Source organism: Falco rusticolus, chromosome 5, assembly GCF_015220075.1.
Source record: "Falco rusticolus isolate bFalRus1 chromosome 5, bFalRus1.pri, whole genome shotgun sequence".
Taxonomy (NCBI): Eukaryota; Metazoa; Chordata; class Aves; order Falconiformes; family Falconidae; genus Falco; species Falco rusticolus.
This window is the reverse complement of record NC_051191.1, coordinates 30,418,628-30,443,530: the sequence shown is the minus strand read 5'-3', so window position 1 is coordinate 30,443,530 and position 24,903 is coordinate 30,418,628. Positions and strand designations below refer to the sequence as shown.

At 42.5% G+C, this 24,903-nt stretch overlaps 1 protein-coding gene across 1 annotated transcript in view; it reads right to left on the bottom strand.

Annotated features, from left to right (window-relative positions):
• EXOC4 (exocyst complex component 4) overlaps positions 1 to 24,903 on the bottom strand; it is a 408,367-nt gene that overhangs the window by 31,588 nt on the left and 351,876 nt on the right. Inside the window, exons 14-16 of the mRNA XM_037387956.1 lie at positions 21,744 to 21,922; positions 3,013 to 3,154; positions 127 to 305 (exon numbers count right to left, since the gene is read on the bottom strand). Coding sequence (XP_037243853.1) covers positions 127 to 305; positions 3,013 to 3,154; positions 21,744 to 21,922 — 500 coding nt within the window. The remainder of the gene's footprint in view (positions 1 to 126; positions 306 to 3,012; positions 3,155 to 21,743; positions 21,923 to 24,903) is intronic.

Genomic DNA, 24,903 nt, shown 5'->3' with positions numbered 1-24,903 from the left:
ATCAATCTGCTGTAGGTGGTAAAAGTGCCACAGCCTGCCTTACCCCAAAAAGGGATATTGTTGAGCTTTGGGATGAGAATGAAAAATCATTTCATAAGAACCAAACTCTTACGGTAAATGCCTGACCTTCAAAGATATACTGGAACTTGTGCTGCTGAAGGCTGGCGCTCATGGCTTCCTCGATAGCACTGATGTCCTTATTGAGCCGGACAACGAGGGGGTCATAGTCCATACTCTCCACGTTGGCGACGATGGCATAGTTCCCTTGTTTAGCCAGTGGGATCAGGTAGTGGAAGCAATGAACTCTGTGAGACAGAAATATTCCAATGCAACAACCCCAATGTTAAAATATCAGTGGATATGCAAAGTGTTGCCTCCTCATTTTCCTTCTAATGTTCAAGATACTAAAAAATAACAACAATTTTAAGAAATGGGTGGCTATGTCTGTATTAAATGCATTCTCCTCTTGCCATTGTCCTGTCTTGAGAGGTGAATACAAGGGACCATTCATTAACAGATTCAACCTACATCATCCCAGTAAAATGCCAAATGTCTTTTCACAAGGTTCTCCAATCTCACACATGCTGGTTCAGCAGCACCTCAATACCGATGCTCAAATAAGAACTACTTCTACACACCATGAAGACCTAGTAACAGTTATAAATGGCAGGACAGAGCCAGGGCACATGAAACAATAATTAGCAGGCCAAGGTTGTGCCTATTCCCAAGCATTTAACACTATTGCAACTTTTTTCTTTTCTGTTCAGCTGCCTAGTAGGGTCATACGCAATGTGCTTGGGCATCATCCCTCCATCGAAGGAGAAATTCTGTACATTCAAATCACCTATCTGCAAAAAACTGGAATTATGAAATTTATCTCGAACTTATAGAGGAAAGTGCTATATCCATCAAAGTCGGTAACAAAAATTCTACTTTTGTAATTCCTGTGTTTCACCCACATCACTCAGTGGGGACAGGAGGTTGGTTGGGTTCTTCTGAATTTCACCTGTCAGGGAAACATGGCCAAATTACAGCCTGGGTGAAATATCCCTTGCATTCGAAGCATAGCTCAGCATCAGCACACTGAGACAGAAAGTTCACACCATACTGACCCAAGCAGCAGGGAGTTATGTTGTGGTGGGAGAAGCTGTGATGGTATGCCCTGGCTTTCATGTCCCCTGTCCTCCTGGAAAACATCCTTGAGGTGGCCTTCACAAGCAAGTTCAATTTAGGGCAATTCCAAGAGTAAAAATAAAACATCTTTTTATACTTTGCAGTGCCTGCAAATACCATAACAGACGTTAAGTGATCTAAAACTCCACTGTTATTTGTAACAAAAGAAATGGTTAATGATCTGAATGTGCCAAAAGGCTTTGTTTAAGGAAGCAGATATAAATCCAAGGAGCAGCATCTCAGTGACTGCTGTCTTCAGGTTATGCCCACATGGTACTGAAGGAGAAGAAGCTGACACCAGGCTGGTGCCAACCTGCATCTGGCAAAGCTGTGAATGAACTGGGGGCCCTAAGGGAGGAGAAAGGGGGGGGATAACTGCATCATCTCAAATTAGCTTTGCTGTTTGGTGGTGTTTTCTTAGACTGCACCTGCAACAGCAAGAGGCCAGATGAATTCCCAGACTCTTTACAAATGTGCTCTGAGTGCCTGCTCAAAGCACAGGGTTTCTATGAATGAATACACATTGTACTATGCACCTTGGAAATGGCATTGATCGAGGGAACCGTTGTAGGAAGTTGCAGAGAAACCTGCTAGTAAAGGCTGTCAGAGGGACTGGGATTTTAATCTGTTACTGCAGGTGGCTGCAAATGCAGAGTGATGAATGTAAGGAAGCACCCATCCCGCTGGGCATTTTCGTGGTTTTAGTGTCTCTCTTTCTCAATCCTTTCCACCTGCTGCACAGAGTAGCACGGTTTGGTATATTTACAGCATCAAAGTGGGGCTCCTGTTAGAAGCACTAGACGGGGTGGGCAACAGTCTGCTCTAAAACGACATGAATTTTTTTTCCTGAATTACATTTGCACTTAATTTTGCTTAACCCAAATGTGATGGAAAGCCACAGAGGACTGAGGCCAGAAACACCTTCAGGCTGATGCCCATACCAGGAATCCAGCTACCTTGGGCATCACCTCGTATTACACCACAGCTGGAAAACTGCTGCATTTCCATACGTTAACAATCTTTTCCTCAAATCCTTCAAAGCCCAGCTCATCTGTGATGCCTGTAATCAAGTGGCCAGCAGATGATGGATAGCAGGTTGAAGGACTGCTGACAATAACTAATGTGTATTTTTTTTTAAAGCTTCATACCGACTTCACCAGAGCTCTGCCTATGTAGACAAGGACACAATATGGCTCAGGATATGTCACAGCAGAACAAACTGATGATCCATCAAGTCTCATTGCCTGTCACTGGCACCCACTTCTATTTGATGCTTCAGAGAAAAGGGAAGCAATGAAAATACACCTGGCCGATTCAATGCGTAAGGGAAAAATGTCTTCCCAGCCCCAGACTGGACAGTTGGCAGGCTAAAGAGAGGGATTTGCTGCCTTTGATCTTTGCATGTGAAGTCAGAGACATCATAAAATTATCCATCCCTTCAAAAAAATCCAGCTGGTTTCCCAGTTTCTGTTAATATTTGAAAAAGTAGTAAGAAAAGCTTCTATTTGCAATCCAAAGCATAGAGGCTAATAAATGTGCCTGTTACACCATTAAAACATCACTGTGTAATTTTCTAAGGACAAAGCCCCTCAAACCCCACATTCTTCCTAGTCTGTGACACATAAGACACAGACCTCCCTAGGAAATTCCACTTTCAGTATCCTGTCTTTGTTCCACATTTTGCCATCTGTGGTGATGGGATCTTGCATTTCTGGACTGACCTTTGATGCTACAGCAGGCAACTATATCTGTCTCAGATGCTGTAGTATGTACTCTGGACACAATCTTAACCTATAGCCTCCTGAGTGCACCTGCAATACTCAAATTCAGGGCTTCTACCTGACTTCCAAATGCAGAACCAGCAGGCAGCGGTCAGCCATCTCTTGAAAAGACCTGGCCAGCTCACTCAAGGTTTGCAGAATCTGCTCGGATGCAGGAAGGTGCTCCATACTGGCATGGCTGTCCTGGCCAGGAGACATGGCTAGCAAGAGAAGATAGTACAAATCAGTGACATACTTCATCAATACTGCTCAGCTTTAGCAACCACAGTATCTTGTCTGTTTCCATCCTAAGTATGTGTGTTTTCTCCCACCTGTGGCTGAGCAATAAGGTCTACAATTTGGGAGTGTATGAAGAAACAAACTGCTTCTGCAATTGATTAAACTCCAAAGTGAATCTGAGGGGTTTAATCAACCACTAGAATACATTTGCTTGGGAAGATGCTGGTCTGTGACGAGTATTTCTGTAGCTGTAGAATCCAGGAACATTTATCTTGCTCTGCTCAGAATGAGAACAGAGCTGCTCAGGAGCCAAAGCATGGCACCAACATGAAAGATGTCATTTTTGGTCACCATAGACATCCCATGTAATCTCAAGTGATGGCTGCCCCCATCCCTTCAGAGGCATCTGGGAGGCCTTCTTCATTCTTGTTAATAAAACACAGTTCTTAGGCATTTAAAAAGCAGGCAACACACATGAGTTGGTCATGGACCAACTGTTTCCCTCCCACTGAGACGTCTTTTAAAAAACCTTGAGTTTACCTCAACCATGCGAGCATCACCTCTCTTGGAGAGGTGTCAATGCAGCTATAACTCTGCAGCCTTCATCCCTTAATATTTTATCAAAGTGTTTGAACCCTGAACCTTCTCCCCTGCAACAAAAATTGCTGCCACTCGAGCTAAAGAAGCAGTTTCCCTAACAAGATTAACACACTGTTATCATATATTCTGCCCTAATTAGAGAAATTGTATCCCAAATATCTGAGTTCAAGTCTATTCAAGCGGCACTTCGGAAATGACTTCCTGCATAGGGTGATTAGCAATGTTTGAAATCAGGCAGCCCTGCTTAGACAACTTGAATTAAATAATGAGACTGCAAGGGATCTCCTGGATCATCAAGTCCAGTCCCCGCAAGTCCTATGTCCCGTGGCCTTGAGTATAAACTTGTGTGCCATATTAAATTTGTTCAGATTTCTACCCTTGCTGACTCCTTCAAAACATCACCTCCCTAACAGTGAAGTTCAAAGTCTGGGATTTAATTTCCAGCCTAAACTTATTCACGATGTTCCATAATTGGTTCTCCATACACCAGCATTATTCTTTGCCTTACAGAGTTCTCCATCTCTGACATCCCAACATAATTGATTAGGTTGGAAAAGACCTTTAACATCACTGAGTCTAACCGTTAACCCAGCACTGCCAAGCCCACCACTGAACCATGTCCCACACCCCACGTCTACACATCTTTTAAGTACTTCTAGGGATGGTGATTCCACCACTTCCCTGGGCAGCCTGTTCTGATGCCTGACAAAAGCAACTCTCTGCACCCCTTCTGGTTTCAATTAATTTGCCTTGAGCACAGGTAACCAGAACCGCATGCTGTGTTTGAGCTGTAACTGGTGCCACAAAGGGACTAGAGCTTTCCTGTCTCCCCTGGGAGTACTCTTTTGCTCTGCCGTATCTGCTTTTCTTACGGTTGCTTCACATTTTCAGCTCAGAGTTGTTCTGTGATAAACCTGAACAATGGAGGTGTGTTATCTGCTGGCTTTAAGAAACATCTCCTCTCTCTTCTCACACTAATGTTAGTTACACGGTAAGCACTTAGCCAGATGCAAACGCAACTCTGCACAGAAAGGATTTGTACATCATCAAGGAACTGTTGACAATAAACTTATCATTTTGATGGAGACTGATTAAGTAAATGTCACTTGCCGCTGTTTGTACAGCCGAAGACCTGCTTTGAAAGAAGAACCTATGCCGAGCTTTGGACTCACTCCTAAAATTAAATACACCTTCAGCTCTAGTCTGAAAGGAAAAAAGGCAAGAAAATGAGATAAAAAGCCCCAACCTATTTTGTGCAAAACAAACTGAAACAGAGGTAAACATACACAAGAAAGAACTGTACAGTTAAAGGAGTGCGACAAAGCAAAAGGAGAAGATTGCACACAGCAAAGTACCTAATTGTGCATCTAAATGTACCGTGAATTAAACCAGCGAGAAGCATGCACGGGTGAAGCCATGTAAAACATGGCTCCTGGAAGTAGCCTCCTTCAGCAACTCCGCCACAATATTTATTAAATACTTTTTTTAACCAAGGAACATGGTAAAGAAATTCACAGCCTGGCAAATACTGCTGAAAATAATTAACTGGCCTGGAGTGTAAAAAAGAAATAAGGAGGGAAAGTGACAATCCACCCAGTGTGAATAACAAGGATGTCTCCTCCCTAGCACACCCTGACACTCCTCCAAGCCTCTCTACTCACTAAGGTCTCTCCCACAAAGAAAATGAAATCATCAGCGAGGGCATGATGGGCTTATTTACACAGCCTCTAATTTCCAGATAACCGTGTTAAGAAATGATCCTCGGAAGGCACTCTGGAAGAGCTGTTTGTCCAGCTGCCACCCACCTTCCAGCTGTGAGACCTCCAAGTGACATTTGTTTCCCTGGAGGGTAGCAGGACTTGTGGCTCAGGATCAGGTCTAGGCATGCTTATTTAGTCGCAGTAAGAGCAGGAAGCCTCACCTTTATTGGGGGGCTGGGGGGGAATACATTTTTAGTCAAAAATCCTACATTTTGAGAAGTTTCTATCAGCCTCACTCTTGGAGATGGACTTGCTGCAAGAATCATCCCTCTTTGGCAGCGCTGGGGCTGCAGCCTCTGGTTTGATCATGCCAGCTCGCTCCAGTGATGCTTCTCTGCAAGCAGTGGAGATGGATGGACCCATTATCCAAAATGCAATAGTCAGCTGATTTCTGCAGTGGAGAGATACACGCACAATTTTTCTACTCTCCAGAATTAATTTATAGCAATTTAAGTGAAGCTGTAACTGTATTTGTCAGTGGAGATAAGAGGAGGAGGAGGGAGATGGGGACAATCTGCTCCTTATTTAAAGCCAGAGCACTGAAGTCCTTCTGGGTGTTCAGAACTGCTGTGGCGGGGAGGAGGGTCCATTGCTGGATCGGGGGGTGCATACCAATTTCTCCCATGCACTATGAGGACACCAAAGTGTACTTTTGCTTTTCAAGACCAAAGGAAGCCTTTCAGAGCCCATCAATTTTCCTTTCTCCATCTTTGGACATCCAGAAAGTATTCACAGCCAACAAGAATATCCCATTTCTTTTAAGTGTCACTCAAGACAGTTTTACTCCATCATCCCTGGCAACACAAACCCACAGAAGGAGCTATAGCAGCAAAAAAAAAAAAAAAAAAAAAAAAAAAAGGAAAAAAAAATCAGAGCCTAAATTACTAAAAGACCTTGAATAAAAAATGTAATTTGGGGCTGGCTTTGGAGTTGGCCAGTTCTATGGACAACGGGAGATCCTGCATTGCACAGTTAACCCACCACAGCACACTCTGAGCTCTCTGCCCAAAGAGAGAGGTATTTCCGACCAAAATACTGGAAAAGCTAAACAGCAGATCAGCATCCATCCACTCTTCCCCTTCTGCTCCTTCATAACCTATTTACACCAAGTTGAACATGAGTGCTCCTGGCCAGCAAAATACCCAACAGCTGGGTAAGCAGTGGCCATCACCTTGCTCCCTTGGGCCTTATCATCTTGCAGCCTTAACAGATGAATTTCATTTGTCTTAAGTGAGCTTCCCATGACGCTGGATAACAGTTACGGTTTTGTTTGGGATTTCTTCTAGTTTGCTGTAAGCACAGCCAAGATATCTCACTCCAAGGAGAAGGAATGTTTCATTCCAGCAAACCCAAGAAAAATAAACTTAACACACTCGTTGTCACCAATGATTTCAATCATTTGGCAATTCAATCCTGCGCTGGTGCCTCTTGACAGATTGTGCCTTGTAAATCGATGGATGTAAATTACCAGACCTCTGGAATATTAAACAAAACCTGCCGCGTTGCCCATAAACAAACCTCTGTAACCAATCAAGGTCTACAATAGCACGTCTTGCCTGCTCCCTGCTTGAGCAGAGTGACTGCTAACAGATTTGAATGATTTAATAGCGCACAGAGAAAAATCAATCTAAGGTTACAGGCTCTGCCTTTGCTCTGGTGCAACCTGAACCTGAGAAATAAACCTCCAACATGCTCAGGCTCTGCATAGCACTATGCACATTTGCTTTACAGGGGAAATGGGAAAGGCTCACTGAGAAATTTTACAAGTCTGCTGGAGAAAAAACCCTCCTATTTGGAAAAGACATGCAGTATGAAACGCTTGTGGTGCCCCACAGGTAACATCAGGGACCAGTTCACAGCTTTAAAAATTTTAATTTCTTACTCCCTTCCTCTCTAGAAGAGGAAACTCTACAAATAATCGTAAATACACACACAGAAAGGGAAATTTGTTATGGGTTACATGCTGGACCACACCTTTAGAGACTCAGGGTTAACTTTTCTCTCTGCTGGAGACTTTTCTGCAGATCTCATGCACTGCTTTCTCCTTCTGTGCTTTAGTTCCTGGCATGTAAAACCTGGATAATGTGGTTTTATCCATCATTGCAATCCAAGCTGACTCTTGAGTTTCCACGTCTCCTGTTCCTACAGCTTTTAGCATCACGAGGTGATGATGCCACTGGGAGACAAAATCACTACTCTAACATCAACAAGAAAGAAGATTATCTGGTTATTTAAAGGAAAAAGCATTAGGTGAAGTTGGGCAGAATTAGATATGTGACTATGTGGGGTTTTTAAAGAGAGTTAAGACTATGGCACTACAGTATGCACATTAGATACAACATGAAGGACTTATTTTGGTGAGATTTCTGAAGACAGACATATGCCAGGAGACCTCTGTCTTTCGAAACCACACAGCAGAAGGAACCTAATATTTTTTAAAATAGGTCACCATGAAAAAAACACCTCTCTCTGTTAAACCACGGTCCGACAATCTGGGCCAGAACCAAGTAAAGGAAAGCTGCAGCTATAGTGATGCTCGTGAACAAGGGCTTTGTGAGGTGACAAGCAAGGGCTTTGCAAGGTGACAGGTACATTGCCAAGATGCCCACAGCCTCACTGAAAGTTGACACAAGTGGCATGGAGCATCGCCTCCATGCAGCTGTATGGGGATGGCTGCATTCAGCTGCAGGAGCTGGGAGGTATGTTAGAACTTGCTGGAGATTAAGAAGCCTAAATAACCAAAAAGAACCAGACAAAGCAAATCAACTCAAATGATTTTCTCTCTGTGGGGATAAATACCAGGACCCTGCTCTCAAGCCACTTTCCTTTTTTGTGGTTACATATCTTTCCTCCCACTTTGATCTCTCACCACTCTTGAGATGTTGTCTCGATCTAATTTAGAGCTTAAGCTCTCTGAGGAGCAGGGAACTTCTCTTTTTATCCTCTTGCAAAGCACTGTGCACACCTGTGGTGCTTGAGAAATAATGAACAACAACAACTATATGCAACCCATATGGCCACTTGGACTGGTTTCTCACTGCAGGAGTATTAGTTGAAGCTCTAAGGCATAGATCACTCACTGCCTACCTCCAAATTGGTCTGTTTGGAGATCTCAGAGCTGCAGTTTTATAGAAAAGAGCTGGAATGAGTCATAAAATCTGGAACTGGATTTTGATTCTCCCAAAGTTCAAGAGATTCATTTCAGAGCTACAGGAATCAGGAACCAATGTTAGATTTTGGGTTTGACATCCTCCCCCTTCCTTTTCAGAATTGTGAACCTTTGGGCCTCTTAGATATGGCTGAATACTTAGACTATTTATGCAGATATTACTGCATTGCTCCTTTTACCTACACTGTTTTCTTTGTAAATTTTAAATATAAAGAAAAAAAAATCAGTAAGAGCAATGACATCTCCCAAGACTTCCAAGATCATGGAATCATAGAATGGTGCACTGGAAGGGACCTTTAAAAGCCATCTAGTCCAACCTCAATGTATCTGGCACCTAACACTTCGATTTTTGATGTCAGCTGTCATCTTCACACAGGCTCCAAACTGGAAGGCAGTTCCCTAGCCCATGCTAGCCTAGCTGGCAAGGATGGTGACTGCACATCAGTGCTCTGACCTTCTGACTTCCACAGTGACTGGTAAGATTAACTCTTGAGTCCAAGACAAGCTTGTCTCTGTGGCCAGTTGTCTTTACAGACAAGTGCAGGACCCGACAAGCAGAGGTGATGACAGTCAGTGCCTACCTAAGCCAAGCACTGAGTCTCCCATGCAATAGCTGCAACCATCCTCCTTGACTCTGACCCCTGCAAAGCTCTTAGATGTGGAGAACGTTTATCATGCACATGCGGGCTGAGCGCACAGCTGACCATATCAATTGATAGAGAAACACAGGAGAGAACAGGGATTCTTGTTAAAACCAAACAAATGCCAAGAAAGGACATACTTTAAGAGGTCAGGATGTTTCTAACAAGAGATGGGAGAATGGAATTATCTAAATACTCAGCATTGGTCTGGCTCAACTTTTACTGGGATCAATGGCAAAACCATTCACTGGTGCTGTGGGGCAAAGGTATGCCAACACTGAAAGGACAAGCAGAAGTAAAGAGAAAACAAGCTCAGGAAGAGTTTCTCATTATTATTACTCATAGAAAATTACTAGTAATGAATCCTGTTCTTTAGCAGAGGCAACCAGGACTGTATGGGAAGATACTAAAGGAAGGGATTTTCCCTTGCAAATCTTGAGGTTCTGAGGAGGATGGAGAAGGAAGGAGAACTTTGACCAAAATCTGTGAAAGGCAAGACATAACTGAAGGCTGACATTAGGAGCTTCCTTCCATGCCTCTCTGCCCATCACTCTGTGTTAAAATTCCAGTGTGGGAGAGGGGACAAGGCAGTATGCTGGAAAAAAGCATCATGACCCCATTTGCGATGAGTGGTGATAAGCAGGCTGGGTTGCAGTCTCCATCAGTTCGGTAAACACTAATGATGAGAAGAGCACAGACTGTCGCTGGTGATAAAGAACAGGCTAAACACTCTATTAGTTTTTCATTTTGTGAATTAATGTTTTTTATGGCGTGTGTACACTCGCTAGTTAATGAATTGTCTCGTTAGAGCTGCCTGTGGAGTTTCTGGTCTGCCTCTGCTGGCAGGCATAAATTTCACAAGAAAATTAGCACTTTTAAAAAGGCAATAACTCCTCTAAAAGTGGTTTGTTTTCCATTACTTTTTGCAAATATGCAGCCTCAGGAAAAGGATTATTGGGGGAACAAAGGTGTCTCCGAGCTAGAGGGGTAGGGAAGAAGTATGGTGGGAGGTTCTAGCTCTATTGTACGATAAGCCTCTGGAAGGTCTGGTTGCTCAACACTTTTCTTTAAGCACTTTGCATTCAGGTCTGGAAAAAATCTGAATGTAAACAAAAAGAATGCACAACCTCTTGGTTCATTTATAAAACTCTGAAGAGCAGGTTTTCTTCACTGAAGGATGCAAAATTGTGCAGGTGCAGCTAAGAGCAGGAGAGCTGTCACAGTTGACGACTTTCAGTCTGGAAGGATCTCTTCGGCAAGTCCAGAGTTTGCTGTTTCAGTGCTTCTCAACTGCAAAAACTATTCTGTGTTAAATTTTTCTGGTTTTACTTATTTATAAGGTAACTTTCCCCTTCCTACTTCTCTCAGAAATATTATTTCTTGGTCTGAATTCTATTAGCTCAGAAGTGACTTGATTTAGAAAGCTTAGTAAAAACCATACATCTGCAATGGAAAGTGTTTTTTGCCTGTTCAGTGTTTCCCACCCTTCTCTGTGCTTGGTCAGCCAGAATTAGCCACGTGCTTCACCTAATTTTCATTAAAGATGGCAAAACCACAGCTTCAGCGAAGTCAACGGAGACACTTCCATCAATCGACACAGAGCCAAACTGATTTCTTTACCCATTTGTCACTAGTTTCAATAGGCAGAGAAGACCTTTTATAAACTGTCAACATTTGTGAATGAATGAGCAAAAATGAATGGAAGGAAAACAGAAAACCTGAAGGCCAGATGCTTTGTTCAAGGCAGTGTTTCCTCAGAGCTGATGGAGATAATTTTAGCTCAACTGCTAATAAAGAATGCTTCACAGCATTCAGCATAAACATGTACGTATCATCAAAATAATGATACTTTAATGGTATCTGACTCAGAGCACGGTGGCTGTGCCATTAACTCACTGGCAAGCACTAAGCAGGAATGCTGGGCATTTGTGAAAACTAGAGAAAAATCCACATAATGTGAATCGAGGCAGAGGGAAACAACAGGCATTTATGTACTGACTTCATGGAAGACTCTACACTGCTCTTAGGATGTGTCCTACGTGAATTAAAATGATTAATTTTTTGGCAGCTAAACACATAAGGACGATGAGCTTTGGCCACATGCTTGGATTAATATTAAAGAAGTCCCCAAACCTATAAAGAGCTGTCAACCTGCACATAAGGCTTCCTCAGAAACAGAAAAGAAAAAGCAGTGATTGGTATTAGAACACTTACAAAGCAGCATAACTGAACCTGGAACTAGAAAGTGAGGGATCAAGATGTTTTAAGGGAGGGATCAACTGAGCCAAGAAAGGGAGTGATGCTTAAAATCATCTGAGATTCCACTTAATTTCCCTTGCACACACAAGCATAAATTTAACTTCTTCCTTTCTTTCCTCAGAGTCCTCCATTGAGGCGGTATTGAGCTGCACCTTGGCAATAAATGCCCTCAAAACATCATTGCACAATTTCTCTGGGTAGACATCCAAAGAGGGACATATTCCCCAGGGACTTAAAACTGCCAGTCTACTGGACTTGCCAGAAGAGCAAGGACCAGTAGTCCTGAAGTCCTGAAATAAGTGTCCTGATGCCCAGGAGCAAAACTGCTCTTCTTTGCAAGAGGCAGGGACAAGGTAAAGAAAAGTACTGAAAATAAATACAGTTCAGCAGAAACCTTAAGGATCCCTTTTTTTGACTGTTGACAATTAGATAAAAGTGTTTTGGGGGCTCTTTGTTTTTAATAGATTGGTTTGCAAAGCAAGAAGAGGAGCAGCAGAGAGGCTTGTGCTGGAAGACAAACAAGAATGAATGAGCCTTGTCCAGAAGGATATAGACGAAAGTGTCAATATGAATATCCATGGGAACAACAAAGGGTTTTCAAATGTAGGCTGACGGATGGGAAACACACAGAATCTACTCACAGGAAAAGAGACAAGCACAGAGATGACCTTAATGTCAGCAGGAACATCAGTTACATTTTGCATCAGCTGCATCAGACTCACAGTCTGACTTCTCCACAACTTCTGCTTATTTACTGTTATGTGTCCCTGCGCATGGCAGGGGGGTTGGAAGTAGGTCCCTTGCCTTTAAGGTCCCTTCCAACCCAAACGATTCTGTGATTCTGTGATTTTCAAGAGTCACTTCCCCCAAGTCCCACACAAATACAGAATGACCCTATAGCCCATGCACCGTGGAGAATTGACTCACTGGTGACATCAATGATTGACCATACTTTTGGGCCCGCTCACCGAGTTTTGAAAATGATTTTGCCCCTTCCCCAGTGTGGTAAGCCACCACCTCTAACAAACCAAAGAGAGGCAGGTGGACTTACTGCTATTAATCTTTGACACCAATGAGTCATTTTCTTCAGAAGAGATCCTAACACATTGAACCAACTGGAGTGGAGAGCAAGCTCTTCGGAGTTATTTCCAGAAAATCCTTGATTTGCTGGTATCACTCGTGAGGGTTCCTCATTGTAAAATGGTTTGAAAGCACTGCTAATTAGGTCACTTATTTACATGACAGTCCCCTGCGTTTAAGGCTGGTGGGTGGGAGGAAAGAAAGATGGAACAAGAGTAATTAGTGTAATCATGACGATAAGCTAAGTGCTGACCCCACAGCACCAGATCAATACTGGGATTGCATCACGGTGGTGTGCCTATTCTGTGAGATAAAGAACCATAAATGCTGAGCATCCAGATCAGGAAAACAACATCTCATTTTCTAACCATTAAATATTTGATGTAAAGCATTGAGGCTGGGGAAAGCTGCAACCACTAATCCATAAGAACAGCTTCGCTGCAGACATTCAAGGAAAAAAAGAAGGCGCTGAAAGGCACTAGGAGATCACTTTGACAAGAAAACAAGAGCTTTCAGTTGTCTGATGACTGTATGGTTTCAGTCCCTGAGATTCAGTAAAGCAGACCCCTTTTTTTTTTTTTGCCAAAGTTATTAAAAAAAAATATCTTAATACTCAGGTTTGCCAAAACAGCTATTTTGTCTTCACAAGGTTAACAGTTTTCTGCTGGTCTTGAAGGTTAGTCTTAACACTTTGCTGTCCCAAATAAATTTTCCATGGTTTCAATACTCCAAAACCCAACTCAGCTAAGATGGTACCAGCTGGACTCTCGTCTGCGGCCTAAATAGCTCTGCTCAGATCCTGGTCAGCTTCAGCTGGTGTTAAGAGACCGACAGACACAGCTTTGCTTTTGGATTCAAGACAATTTTGCTGAATTAGCACTTAAGAGGGGGAAAAAATAATCCCATTTTGATATCTTGGGTCAATCCATTCAATCTGGAGGCTCTCTGGGAGAAAACACATCCAACAGTATTGCTGATAGAGCTTTTATGAGCCTTTTATCAATGAACCCAAGAGCCAAGTCAAGATATCGATGGATATTTAATATTCCCTCTCAAAAGTCTTCTGAAAGGCCTCTGCACTCTGACACTGGTTCCCCCATTAGGCTTTTACCATTCAGTATGGAGTAACACCAGGTGACATGATGCATCTGCTGAACACATGGTCTAAATATTAGCTAGGAGTCTCCAGCCTGTTTGTAGCAGCTTTAACATAAATATGAGTACATTTGTAGCTTCTATCAAAACTACAAATGGCAATTAGTCAGCAGGTGATCACAGATGGTTTGGTTTGGACTTCACAGGTCCACATTTTACTGTGGCTGAGGATGACAAAGCTTTCCTGTCGTTGCTCAAGGGGAGTCCCACCTGGGGAAATACATGACTCGAGGCAGGTATCTCATTTCTTGATTAAAAACCAGCCCCAAGCACGCATGTGCAATGGTGGGATTTGTAGCAGTGAGGAGATGACATTGGTCATCTCTGCAGCATCCCAGAGATGTCAATGCAGGAACAGGCTGAGCTGTGGGACTGACCAGAGGGAGCCGTGTGGATATGAGTCACAGCACTGCGGATAAGACGCCCAAGAAGATCTTTTCCTTTTGGCTTCCTGTGGTTCTCCTCCAAACCAACTATATCTGAATGAAGGTGTCCAAATCGTTTTGAACCAGCCGTTCCCAGACCAAATTAATACACTCTAGCCAGGTGCAGGGCTTGACATCCTGACCTTACTGCAGGACTACCCACATTCATGTGAACTTGTGGCCAACTCGGGATGGATGGGGTGAACTTGCGTTCATCTGTAAAACACATCGTAGACACAAACTGAGTTAATACGATCCTGATCAAACAGTTTGCAAGGCAGAGGTGGGAAGGATCACCCCAGGACACCAGATCTCCAATCAATGTGTGCACAGCTATAACATGGAAAAAGACATTATGGATAATCATACTATGAATGTTCAGAGCACCTAAGAAGGGGATCTGACTATGTTTTGAGCATCTGCAGAAGAGCACCAACTGTTCTGTTACTGGAACAGGAAAAAAAGCATTGGAAAATGAGACTGCTTAAGCAGCTAAAATGGAAAGCTGTCATTTAGACTAAGTTATATTGAAGCAACAGATAACCATCAAATAATACAAGCACTCACGATTTATCTTTTAAAAGTTATTGGCAGATGTTTTGCATTTGTTAGAAATTTGCAGCTTTTCCTGTTTTAGAAAGACATTTACTTTTGTTGCAATAATAAAGCAACAGCATTCACTAAGTCCTTCTCCTGCGTGAGGTCAGGCACATGTTGATCATCTTTAATCTGGCTTTTAAACAAGGTTCTCTATTAATAGATCTCTACAAAAAAAGTTCCCCATGAGCAATCAATACAGCAAGACGTGTTACAAGTTCAGTGACAGAAAAAAACCCCAAGCTCCAGCTTGAAGTATAGCCCCATTTCAGAGCTGAATTCAGTTCATTAGAAACACTGGGGTTAAACACAAAGACCCATCTAAGTTCACCACCACTGTGTGGCCTGACTACAAAATGAAAGGCATCAATTTTACCACTGCATTGAGCCTGATTTTCATTTGTACCGAGACCCCTTTACACCACCCTGTCAGCAGAAAGGGGCCTTAAAGTGACAGTAAATTATAGCTCCTTTACTCTGGCAAAGTGGTATAAAGGGGCTCCACCATCAATTTAAAAAGGCATTGCTTTCTTGAGTGTTGCAGGATGCTTTCTATTAGCCATCAAAGCCTTTTTTGGTATGAGGAGGCTTACAAAGCCAGGCAAAAGGGGATGCTGACCCTCAGGGTGCAAAGTGGTCCAGGATAGTCTTATCCCATAATGGCCTTCACTAACCTTTTCAAAGTATTTTGAGATCCATGGTCAGAAAATGTGATGCAAATTCTCAGCATTAGCATTAATAAGAGCCAGCCAGTGACAGATTGCTGCAGTATTTGTTAAAAAACTGTAGTACAAACCTTCCGCTGCCATCCCCACCCCCCTCCGATTTTGAAGTTGTAGCTTATCCAAACTGCTGCAAATCTGGAGGTGAAGTGCTGCTCATCTGTAGAAGAAGTGGTGAAGGTATCTTCCATTGCTCTTTGATTCTGGGGTGAAAGCATCCCTGAACAGTAGAAAATAACCTGCTTTGGAAGCACCCTGGATAAAGAAGTTAAGAAGCTGTACTTTTTAGATAATTCAGAAGGGGCAAACTGTCTCTGCACACACTGCAATGCCCCTAAATAAATCTCCTCATTTTATAACATCTTAAATAAACACACAGATCGAACAGCACCCTGATGGTGTTTGTAACTAGACCCAGCTGCCAGGAAAGAGCCACGCTCTTTTTGCAACGTAAACAGATGAAGCCGATGGCTCCTAAGCTTTATTGTTGATGTCCTCATTGTGATTTTACTTCTCAGCACTTCTGCAATTAAATCTGCCTGGTTTGCAACCCCACATGAGATTGAGGCCTCTAATTTGGAAATCACAGGATTACAGTACGATGTGGCAGTGGGAATTAAGAGCGCTACCAAAAATCATTGAGTTCCTGGGTAAAGCTTGTGCCAGTAACAAACTCCACGCTGGCTTTTTCTATGGTACACAGCATGATTTCAATTGCTCAGATGGGTGACAAAAAGAAAGATAAGAATCCAATGGGAACGGACTTCCTTGGGAAGAACAAGAGTGATTTATCTCTCAATCTGCATATTGGCACCTGCATCACTTTGACATATTGACATCACTTAAACACCCTACTTACAGCTGCCACAGTGGGACTGGTGGCAGAGGCAGGGGCAGGAAGACCATGGTCCTGCCTGGAGCTGTCTCTCCACCCCTCCTGGAATATGGCTCGTGTGAAAAGGGGAGGGAGAACTGGAAAGTCATGGTGTGCCAATGGTCTGTGCCAACCCCCCTTTGGAAAGGGAGCGTGGCACTTCCACATTTCTCATTAAACCCGCATGCAGCTGGCTTAACCAAACACCGTAATTAACTCAGTGTCTAATGCAAATCACCAGAGCGGAGACTCAGCTCTGCCAGTGAGCAATTGCAGTTCGTGTCTGTGGAGTGACAAGCAGGTAGCACAGAAACAGCTTCATCCTGTTTATTTTGCTGTGGGTACAGCTTTGCTGACAGCAGCAGGGTTAAGATGTCCTCAAGGGCATGGCAGTCCCAGCGATGGGGTGAGCCCTCCAGAGGTCTCCCATGCATCTCCTCTACTCCTGGGGTGCTTCCCCATAGGGAGGCAGGGTTGAGCTGCAGAGGTTAATTCCAAATGTGTACTTAGATTTTTCCTCAATTACTGAGAGTTTACCTTCTATTTTCTGCCACTGCAGACACAGGATAAGCCTGCTGTCTCGCTGAAGCCAGGTTTGTGTCAAAGACTTTGAATCTTTGCTTTCTAAGGAATCTTTGCTCCAGTGCCAACTTCCAAGGGAGACTAGGGGACAGGGAGGAGCTGGTATTGAAAGTCAAGAGCTGTCACAACTGACAAAGAAATCATTGGTTTAGGTCTGGTTTTAAAAAACAGTATGTTTTGAATCCTTCATGCTTTTGAAGCTCTTCTTCAAGAAAAAGAGTAAGCATGCATGTATGTGTGTGGTTTTCAGATACAGTAAGGTGCTCACCCAACTGCATGAATTCAGGACCTGGGGTGCTCAAAAAGCCAACAAACAGCCCACAATAAAAACACTCAAGAGTCTGTTTCTGTTTGGGCCTTGATATCAATACCCCCCTGACCCAATGCTTCCTCTCAGGAGGCTTCTTGATGCACCTCCTTACTCTGACTAAATATTGAGCCTCAGGATCCATTTCTAAAAAGATTTTCTTTTTCTGGAGAAGACAATGACAGAGGAGGAGGTGTCTTTCTTGACACTATTGCTGGAGTCCTATTTTTCTAGATAAAACTGTTGAGGTACTAAAATGGTATTATTCTTCATCAAGGACAAGAAAGAGAAAGCACACGCAGCAAGTGAACATGGTACACTGAGCACATCTTTGGGTGGATACAAGAGTATCTACTGATCTATAAACATATGTGGACACATGGTACACATTCAAAAGCTTTCTTACAGTAAGCCATCTAGAAGAGATAGACAATTGTGGTTTATGTCAGGCTATGAGAAAGTAATTTCAAACTCAACGTTTAAGCCAGCCAGTCATTAAGTGCTGACTATGACAACCTGGAAGTCACAAGATGCCAGCAGCTGGCTGAATTTGAAAGGTTATCCACAACTCAGTAAGCTAATGGCTAATCTTTCACCTTCCTACCTACACACAGCATGCAACCATCTTAAAAATGTAAAGAACGTCCCAACTCCTTCATTGTGAATAGTAATTCCTTCTTTGTAAAATATTCAGAGGGCTTCAGAAGGCTGAAGCTCTGGCAAGGGAATATCTGCATATAACAAGGCAGAGAAGAAGGAGAGGAAGAGAAGAGGAAACCCTTCTTCCATTTTCATATAAAAACGATTTAAAATTTACTTGACTTCCTCAGTTAATTTGTCTTCTTCCAGAAACTTTAATCCTTCAATGCTTATTGTTAAAAAGAAGTTTATATTCCCTCAAAAGACAAGAGCAAAAGAAAATGACTTTGTCATATCTGACTGGTTTGGAAAATATAAAATCCAATTCTGAAGGAGTGCAGATAAGGGAAGAGCTATGGAAGAGCCATCAGCTTAGCAAACACTAAATAATGAAGAAGGCAGAGACTGCCCAGCATGATAAAACACTCTATTAGCAAGACTGTTTTTAAATGAGTGATGATTGTGGCACATTCACAGCAAAAGGTTATTGAATTTTTATCTCTAGGAAGGGGACAATTGACAACCTAACCAAAAAGCCACCAACAGGTAGTCCCCTTTTTAGGATTTCCCAAAACATGTCCATATTTGCCCAACATCACCCTGTGGTTTCTGAATACCTCTAGCTATGCTATTATATATGCTATAAAGTTGGTTTACAGCCAAGGAAGCTTTGCTGAAAAAGCTACCGACTTTCTACAGAAAAGAATACAGGGCCACCACCACTATGTCATGGACTTGTTGGAGATTACGGTATTTCTGGCAACGCACAGAAAATTCTCATCCCAGTCACTCACCAAGTGCTTTGATGATGCCCTGAGTGGAAGCAAGATTCAATCTCAAGTTGCTGGGACAGAACAGAGAAACAAACAATCAAAGATCTGGATGTGAGTTCTCATCATGCATTGGCCAACATGTGGTAAGCACGGAAGATAAACCCCCACCACTGCTAACAGTTAATGTGGTCAGTGCTCTTGTTCAAGAACAGACACTTCAATGTAGCATCAAGTCCAAGGAGAAAAACAAAGCAGAAGACAAGTTGCTCAAACGAATGTAACAACTGCCATCTGCCCAAAGTCAGCCACCCAAAAAGCGAGCTGGGTGACTAATGGCCCGTTGACTTGCATATGATGAACCATGGATTCGAGCTGCATTGAACCAGAATGCTTGGGTTTCAGGTGGGCATGTCTTAAAAAAAAAAAGCTGGCTCCATTGACGGTGATGTGAATCTGAGTTTGGTGAGCTTCAGCATGTGGCACAGCCTCCCTTTATTTAGCGTTACTTTAGGTCAGTTATTTCCCTTTCTCCCTCCCCCAATGCTCATTATCATGCTGTGGCTTCCAGCAATGACATGCTCAGAAATTCAGATGATCAAACCACAACAGAAAACAAGTCACCATATGACAGTTGAATGTTATGGCATTAACATTGTATGAATCTTTGAAACAAAAGGTAGATGTAATCTTTCCTCCTCTCAGCGCAGTCCAAGCACATTTGCATTGCTCTCATCCTCCTGCCCAGGTGCGATGGAAAGAGACATCTCATCTCATTTTTCCTCTGTTGTTTACTCTTCATATTCTTCCCCAAAAGAATTGCACTCCCCTGTACATCACTGTAGCTTGCTGGATTTGTAAATACATCTGACTTATACCACCACCTCTGCCCCACGGCATCACTTTTTACTTCTCCCATATAGATTGCAGTCAGCTCTATTGATGTTCCATTTATGAGATATATTCCACCAGGTTTCATTTATAACCATGAGGTCAAAAGCCTCTATCATTTCCTAACATTGCACGTTCTTCCTCTTGTTTCAGATACTCCTGGCACTTGTGTACAGACATTTTAGTGCATTGGTATAAAGTTATTACAAAGGAAGATGATTTTTTATTGTCAGGAGGATGCTGCCAAGTGAAATATTACACTTCGTACTTTTATGTTTATTCACTGCTGCATGTAACGTCCTCTCAGAAGCCTGAAAGTCATACTCATGCCCTTTAATGTTTGGCAAAATTGATTTATTAAAAAAATTGAGTTTCAACCAGAACTGAAATTATAAATGATGTTTTTATTTTTAACAACTTTGACTGTCAGAGCACAACGCCTCAGCCCCAAGAACTCTCCCAGTAACTGAAGTTCTGTGAATAAATATTTGGCTACTGAACTTTGATAGCATTTTCCATTTGCCTTTGTTTTCTTTTCTTTTATTTCTTTTAATCTTCTAAAGTACACTCTGTGAGACCACAGTAATTCTTCTTGACACTCAGGTATTGAGAACTCAAAGTATGGGTTACAGGAATATTGAAGTTACCTGTAGTATTCTGGGTCTTAAATTGTTAGCTGATTGTATAATCTTATTGATCCTTTTGGATCTTGACAAACTGGTTGTGGTCATCTGGAGTAAGGAGTTTAAAGGTCCTGCTCTAAAGCAGAGTTATAAGCCATAGGAAAGGTTGTCAGTCAACCAGAGATGCTCTGCTGTTGAAGGACAATTAGTTTAATGGACATATAACACTACAACTTTAGCACCAGAAGACTTCCCCCATCACTTCCCAGAAAAGGCAGGAATGCTGTGCATCCTCACCGCATCCCCATGTGTCTCGGGATCCTACCAAGCTGTGCGAACTTTTTTATGCAATGCTTTTCTTCTCCTCTGCTCCTCATCTACAACGAAGTGTAGATGCCTCCTTCCACACCCCAGGCAGCTGCATTTAATATAAACCCTCAACAACAGGGGATGTTCAATATTTGTAAAACACAGTATTTTATTACAGGGATCTAGGGTAATACGAAGTGCTCTAACAAATGCATGGCCACCTCCCCAGCTTCAGCCTGTGACACAGGACAGCTACTGGCAACGTCTGGGTAGGCGGGTGAGACCTAGACTCCTGGTCCTCGGAAAAGCTTAACCCCATGTCAGCTGAGCTATAGGTGACCCCTTGCAAATTAGTAACAGTGGAAAAGTGTCAGTGGAAAGCAGCAGAGCTGAGATCTGTTTATGCCGAGCTCTACTTCAGGGGCACAGCCACAGCCCTCCTCTGAACGTGACTCTGTGCTGACAACACCAATGACAGTGATAAGAAGAGAAGCAACACTAATCATGTCTCTATCACTTTCCAGACAGAAAAAAAAATAAATCACTATTCCCTGGGGGATGGAGCGAAAGCTGAAGCACAGAGAAGTGAAATGATCTCACAAAAGTAGTGTGGGCAATCCTTGACAGCCAGGAGCAGAAGTGGGGTCTCCAGGCTCCCCTGTCTTTGCCCTCTTGGCACTTCAGTTCACTGAGTGTTACTTCTGCCTTTGCAGGCTGAGCATTGGTGCCCCAGTGCCATGCATGTTAGGGCATTCCTCATTAAAAGCTGTTCAGCTTCTCTAGTGAATTTATAATACACATATATTTTTAAATATTAAGCGAATTAGCGATGCTTTAAAGAAAATGAAACCTGTCTCGGCACTGATACCTTCTCCTGTGCAATGTCATTAGCAGGGACAGCTGAAAAGCTCAAACACTGAAAGACCCTTCAGAGCTTATGCTAGAAGTGATGCTCCTGGCACCCTCATATGGTACCCACCACAGCCTGAGTAGATGTCACACCACAGCATTTACTACGAAGAAAGGAATGAAGCTGCTTTGCTTTCTGTTCTCTTTGACATAAACCCATTTTGAAATCAAGAACAAAGATGCCCATCTCCACTAAAACTGCATATTTATGCTGGTTCTCATTTATAAGACAAAGGTTCTCCTATGGGAGCTACTTACTCTGGGAGGCTGATAGGTTGGAAAAGGCTGCCTTGGTGCGACCTGCTAACCACTCCAGGCTCTCGTGCATGTTGGCCAAGGCCTTCAGGTCACTGACGTCCCGCAGGATCTCCTGCTGAGGGATGAGTTTATCTCCCAGGTTGCCAATGAGAACTTCTGATTCTTTGCCGAAAGCAGCCCTGAAATGCAAACCAAAGCCACCCTCAGAAATACAGCACGGGACAGCAAGGGAGAGACATCAGTTACACCACGGAGAAGGTCAAGCCAGCCAATGTAGAACTGTTCCAGTGTGGGGTCTCAAGAATGTTGTCTGGAGGAGTTTTTGAAGTTTTGTTACTGTGAATGAGACCTCTGTCTCAGGGAGGCTTTTTCCTGTCCTTCTCCTTGCACTTACAATCTCTGAATTTCACCTCATTCCTCATAGTTACAAACTTCATCTCAGTCAACTCCCACACCTCTTACCCCCACCCAGCATTTACACCTTGCTGAGACATGCAGGTGCTTTCTCTGTCTCCCTGGGATATGTATAAAGAACACACATGCAGTTCTTTTAACCTTTCCTCGAAAATGAACTTTTCCAATCTCTGATTCATTTTTCTTTCACACATCTATCAAAAGAAATCTGTAAAACCTGATGGGTTATCATGACAAAGTGACAAATGGTTTTGAGTATCAGTCCGTGCATTATTTTACCTGCACAGACACAGCACCTGGTGAAAAAAGATGACCAAGAAAAACGTGTTCACTGAAAAAACAAAGGTGTTTACCAAAAAGCCGAAAAAAGTTCTTTCAAGGTGTGTAACTGCTCACTCCACTGTTATGTTCTATCTCTGCCTTCAGATTTTACTTTCCCAACACTCGTCTTCATGGAGAACATGGTTAGTTATGTCCTATTTGCAAGGCAAATATTCTTATTGCTTTTGCAGGTGAAAGAGGAGACTCTGGCATGACTTTTTGTGTACCTTTAGGATGGAGAAAATCAGGACACGGTTTCTACATCTAATTACAACAGCTCCTGGCTGGAGCCAAGTGCATTTCGTTGAAAGACTCTAAGTGATGGCACATTTACCGTGGTCCTCAGTACACTCTTCCCATCATTAGCTGCTCTTTTTGTTATGAATTTGCATTCCACTTTCATTCAACTTTGCAAATCTCCACTTCCTGTCATTAGCTCTTTTATGAACTTACAATGAGGAATCATGCTGCTGAGCATAATAGCTGCAACGAGCTGCAGCAAAATAATCCCATCAGTGGCATTTTATATACTATCTAAGCAGTTTTATTGCCAGCATGTCCCTGGGACTTCACTGTCACTTCAGAAAAAAATATATAAATGAACCAACCCTGAAATGGTTTTAAATTGCTCAATTGAATTCATTAAAGGCAAAAGACAAAAATAGCCTTCATTAAAAAAATCTCTTCGAGGATTTTCTTCTGCTGACAATAAAAAATATGCTGCCTTAGGCTGTAACCCGCATACTGCGGTTTGGGAGGAATCCTTATCTGTTGGCTGTGTCAGGACTGAGACACAGAAACATCTCCAACTCCAGTGGAGTATGCAGTGGTAATTCAGCTGTTCTTCCTCTCCATAAGACAGGGTTAATTTTGATCAATACTGGCTATTGAAAATACAGTAAATCCTTTCTGAACTTTAGGAAAGCCCTTAACAAGCTTCCCTGACCAGGCATTTCTTGGACAGTCGTAAGAGGCTACAAAGATTTGGGGAGTAAGGACAGTTGAGTGACCCATCTGAAGTCCAAATGGACGTTTGAAGGTGAATACAGGGTTGAAGCAGGTGGACAAGATCATGGCCAGGCTAGACCATTTTTTTTCCCCAGCAAAACATGATCATTCTTCCAAGTAAAACACGTTATTGACTTCTACAGCAAAAATGAGACACCTCACTTTGCTTTACCCACCTATAAACACTCGGATACCCTCATCTGTTCCCGTGGAGCAGGAGACATTTCATAGAAATGTTTTTTCCCTTCCAACCAAAACACTCCTGTTGACTTAAGACTACCAAATCTCTCTGGCAACTGCATCCATCACTTGGAAAAGTAACAAATGAAACATTTGGTGAATTTCTACCTTCATTAACATGGCTTTCCAATACAAAATGCAGTCAAAAAAGCATTTTTTTGGGAACCACAATTTGAGAGCTGTTCAGTGAGGAGTCACTACCACTCTGCTGCCCACAACCGTGATTACAAATTCAGTTTTATTGCGGGGAAAGCTCTTCTGCCTTCCCACATGCAAAGAGAAACGGTTTTGGCACCGCTTTGGATGGATAGCCTGTGCATGAATAATACAATGCTTTCAGACAGACTGGGAAAAATCTATATAATACAAAGCACAGTGTATTTCCTATTTTTGCTCCTGGAGGGAATACAAATAAGATCTTCTATGGGAAGCTATACTCTAAAATGTTGTTGAGATCAATGTGATTCTGCTAATTGCTCTAAAACAACAGAAAAAAATATCAAAAGGGCTGCAAATATATTTGTTTTCTTTAATACACATCTTTGACTGCAGAACCCCCAATTTACTTTCACACAAACTGAAACTTAAAGTGGAGACAACCTTCAGCAAATAACTCCCTCTTAGAAGGTAACTTTAGAGAGTTCTGGTGGATTCCTGTAATTTCAATTTAAACCTGCTGGTAGCAAACGTCTCCATGAAGGAAATTTTCGCTTGTGTTCTGGATGCCTGCTTGAAAGAATATTCACTACATGCCTTTCTTTGTCTTTATTAAATTTGCAAGGCTAAACACTTACCTGGAAGGATATAAAACCCCAGATCAACTGAATATCCAACCTTAATTCTGCTCTTTTGAATACCTCCACTACATTAGCATCTTTAGACCTTTGATACCCATACAGTTTCTCAGCCAATACTTGTCACATTTGTATCTGTAATCGTGTATCTAAGACAGAGCCAGCACATACAAAGAGCTCTGCAGCTACCTTCTGCATTTAATTTATGAGTTTTTGATGGTTCAGTGGGCACCTTGGGTTTGAATTACCATGCTTTTGAAAATTCAAATCCCATCTTACCTTACCCAAGCAGTTTGCTTTGGACCTTGCCAAAGCTTCCGAGAACAATAAAAGATCCTCCATCTTTTGATGAGCACCCAAAGATGGAAATTTCCAGCCACATA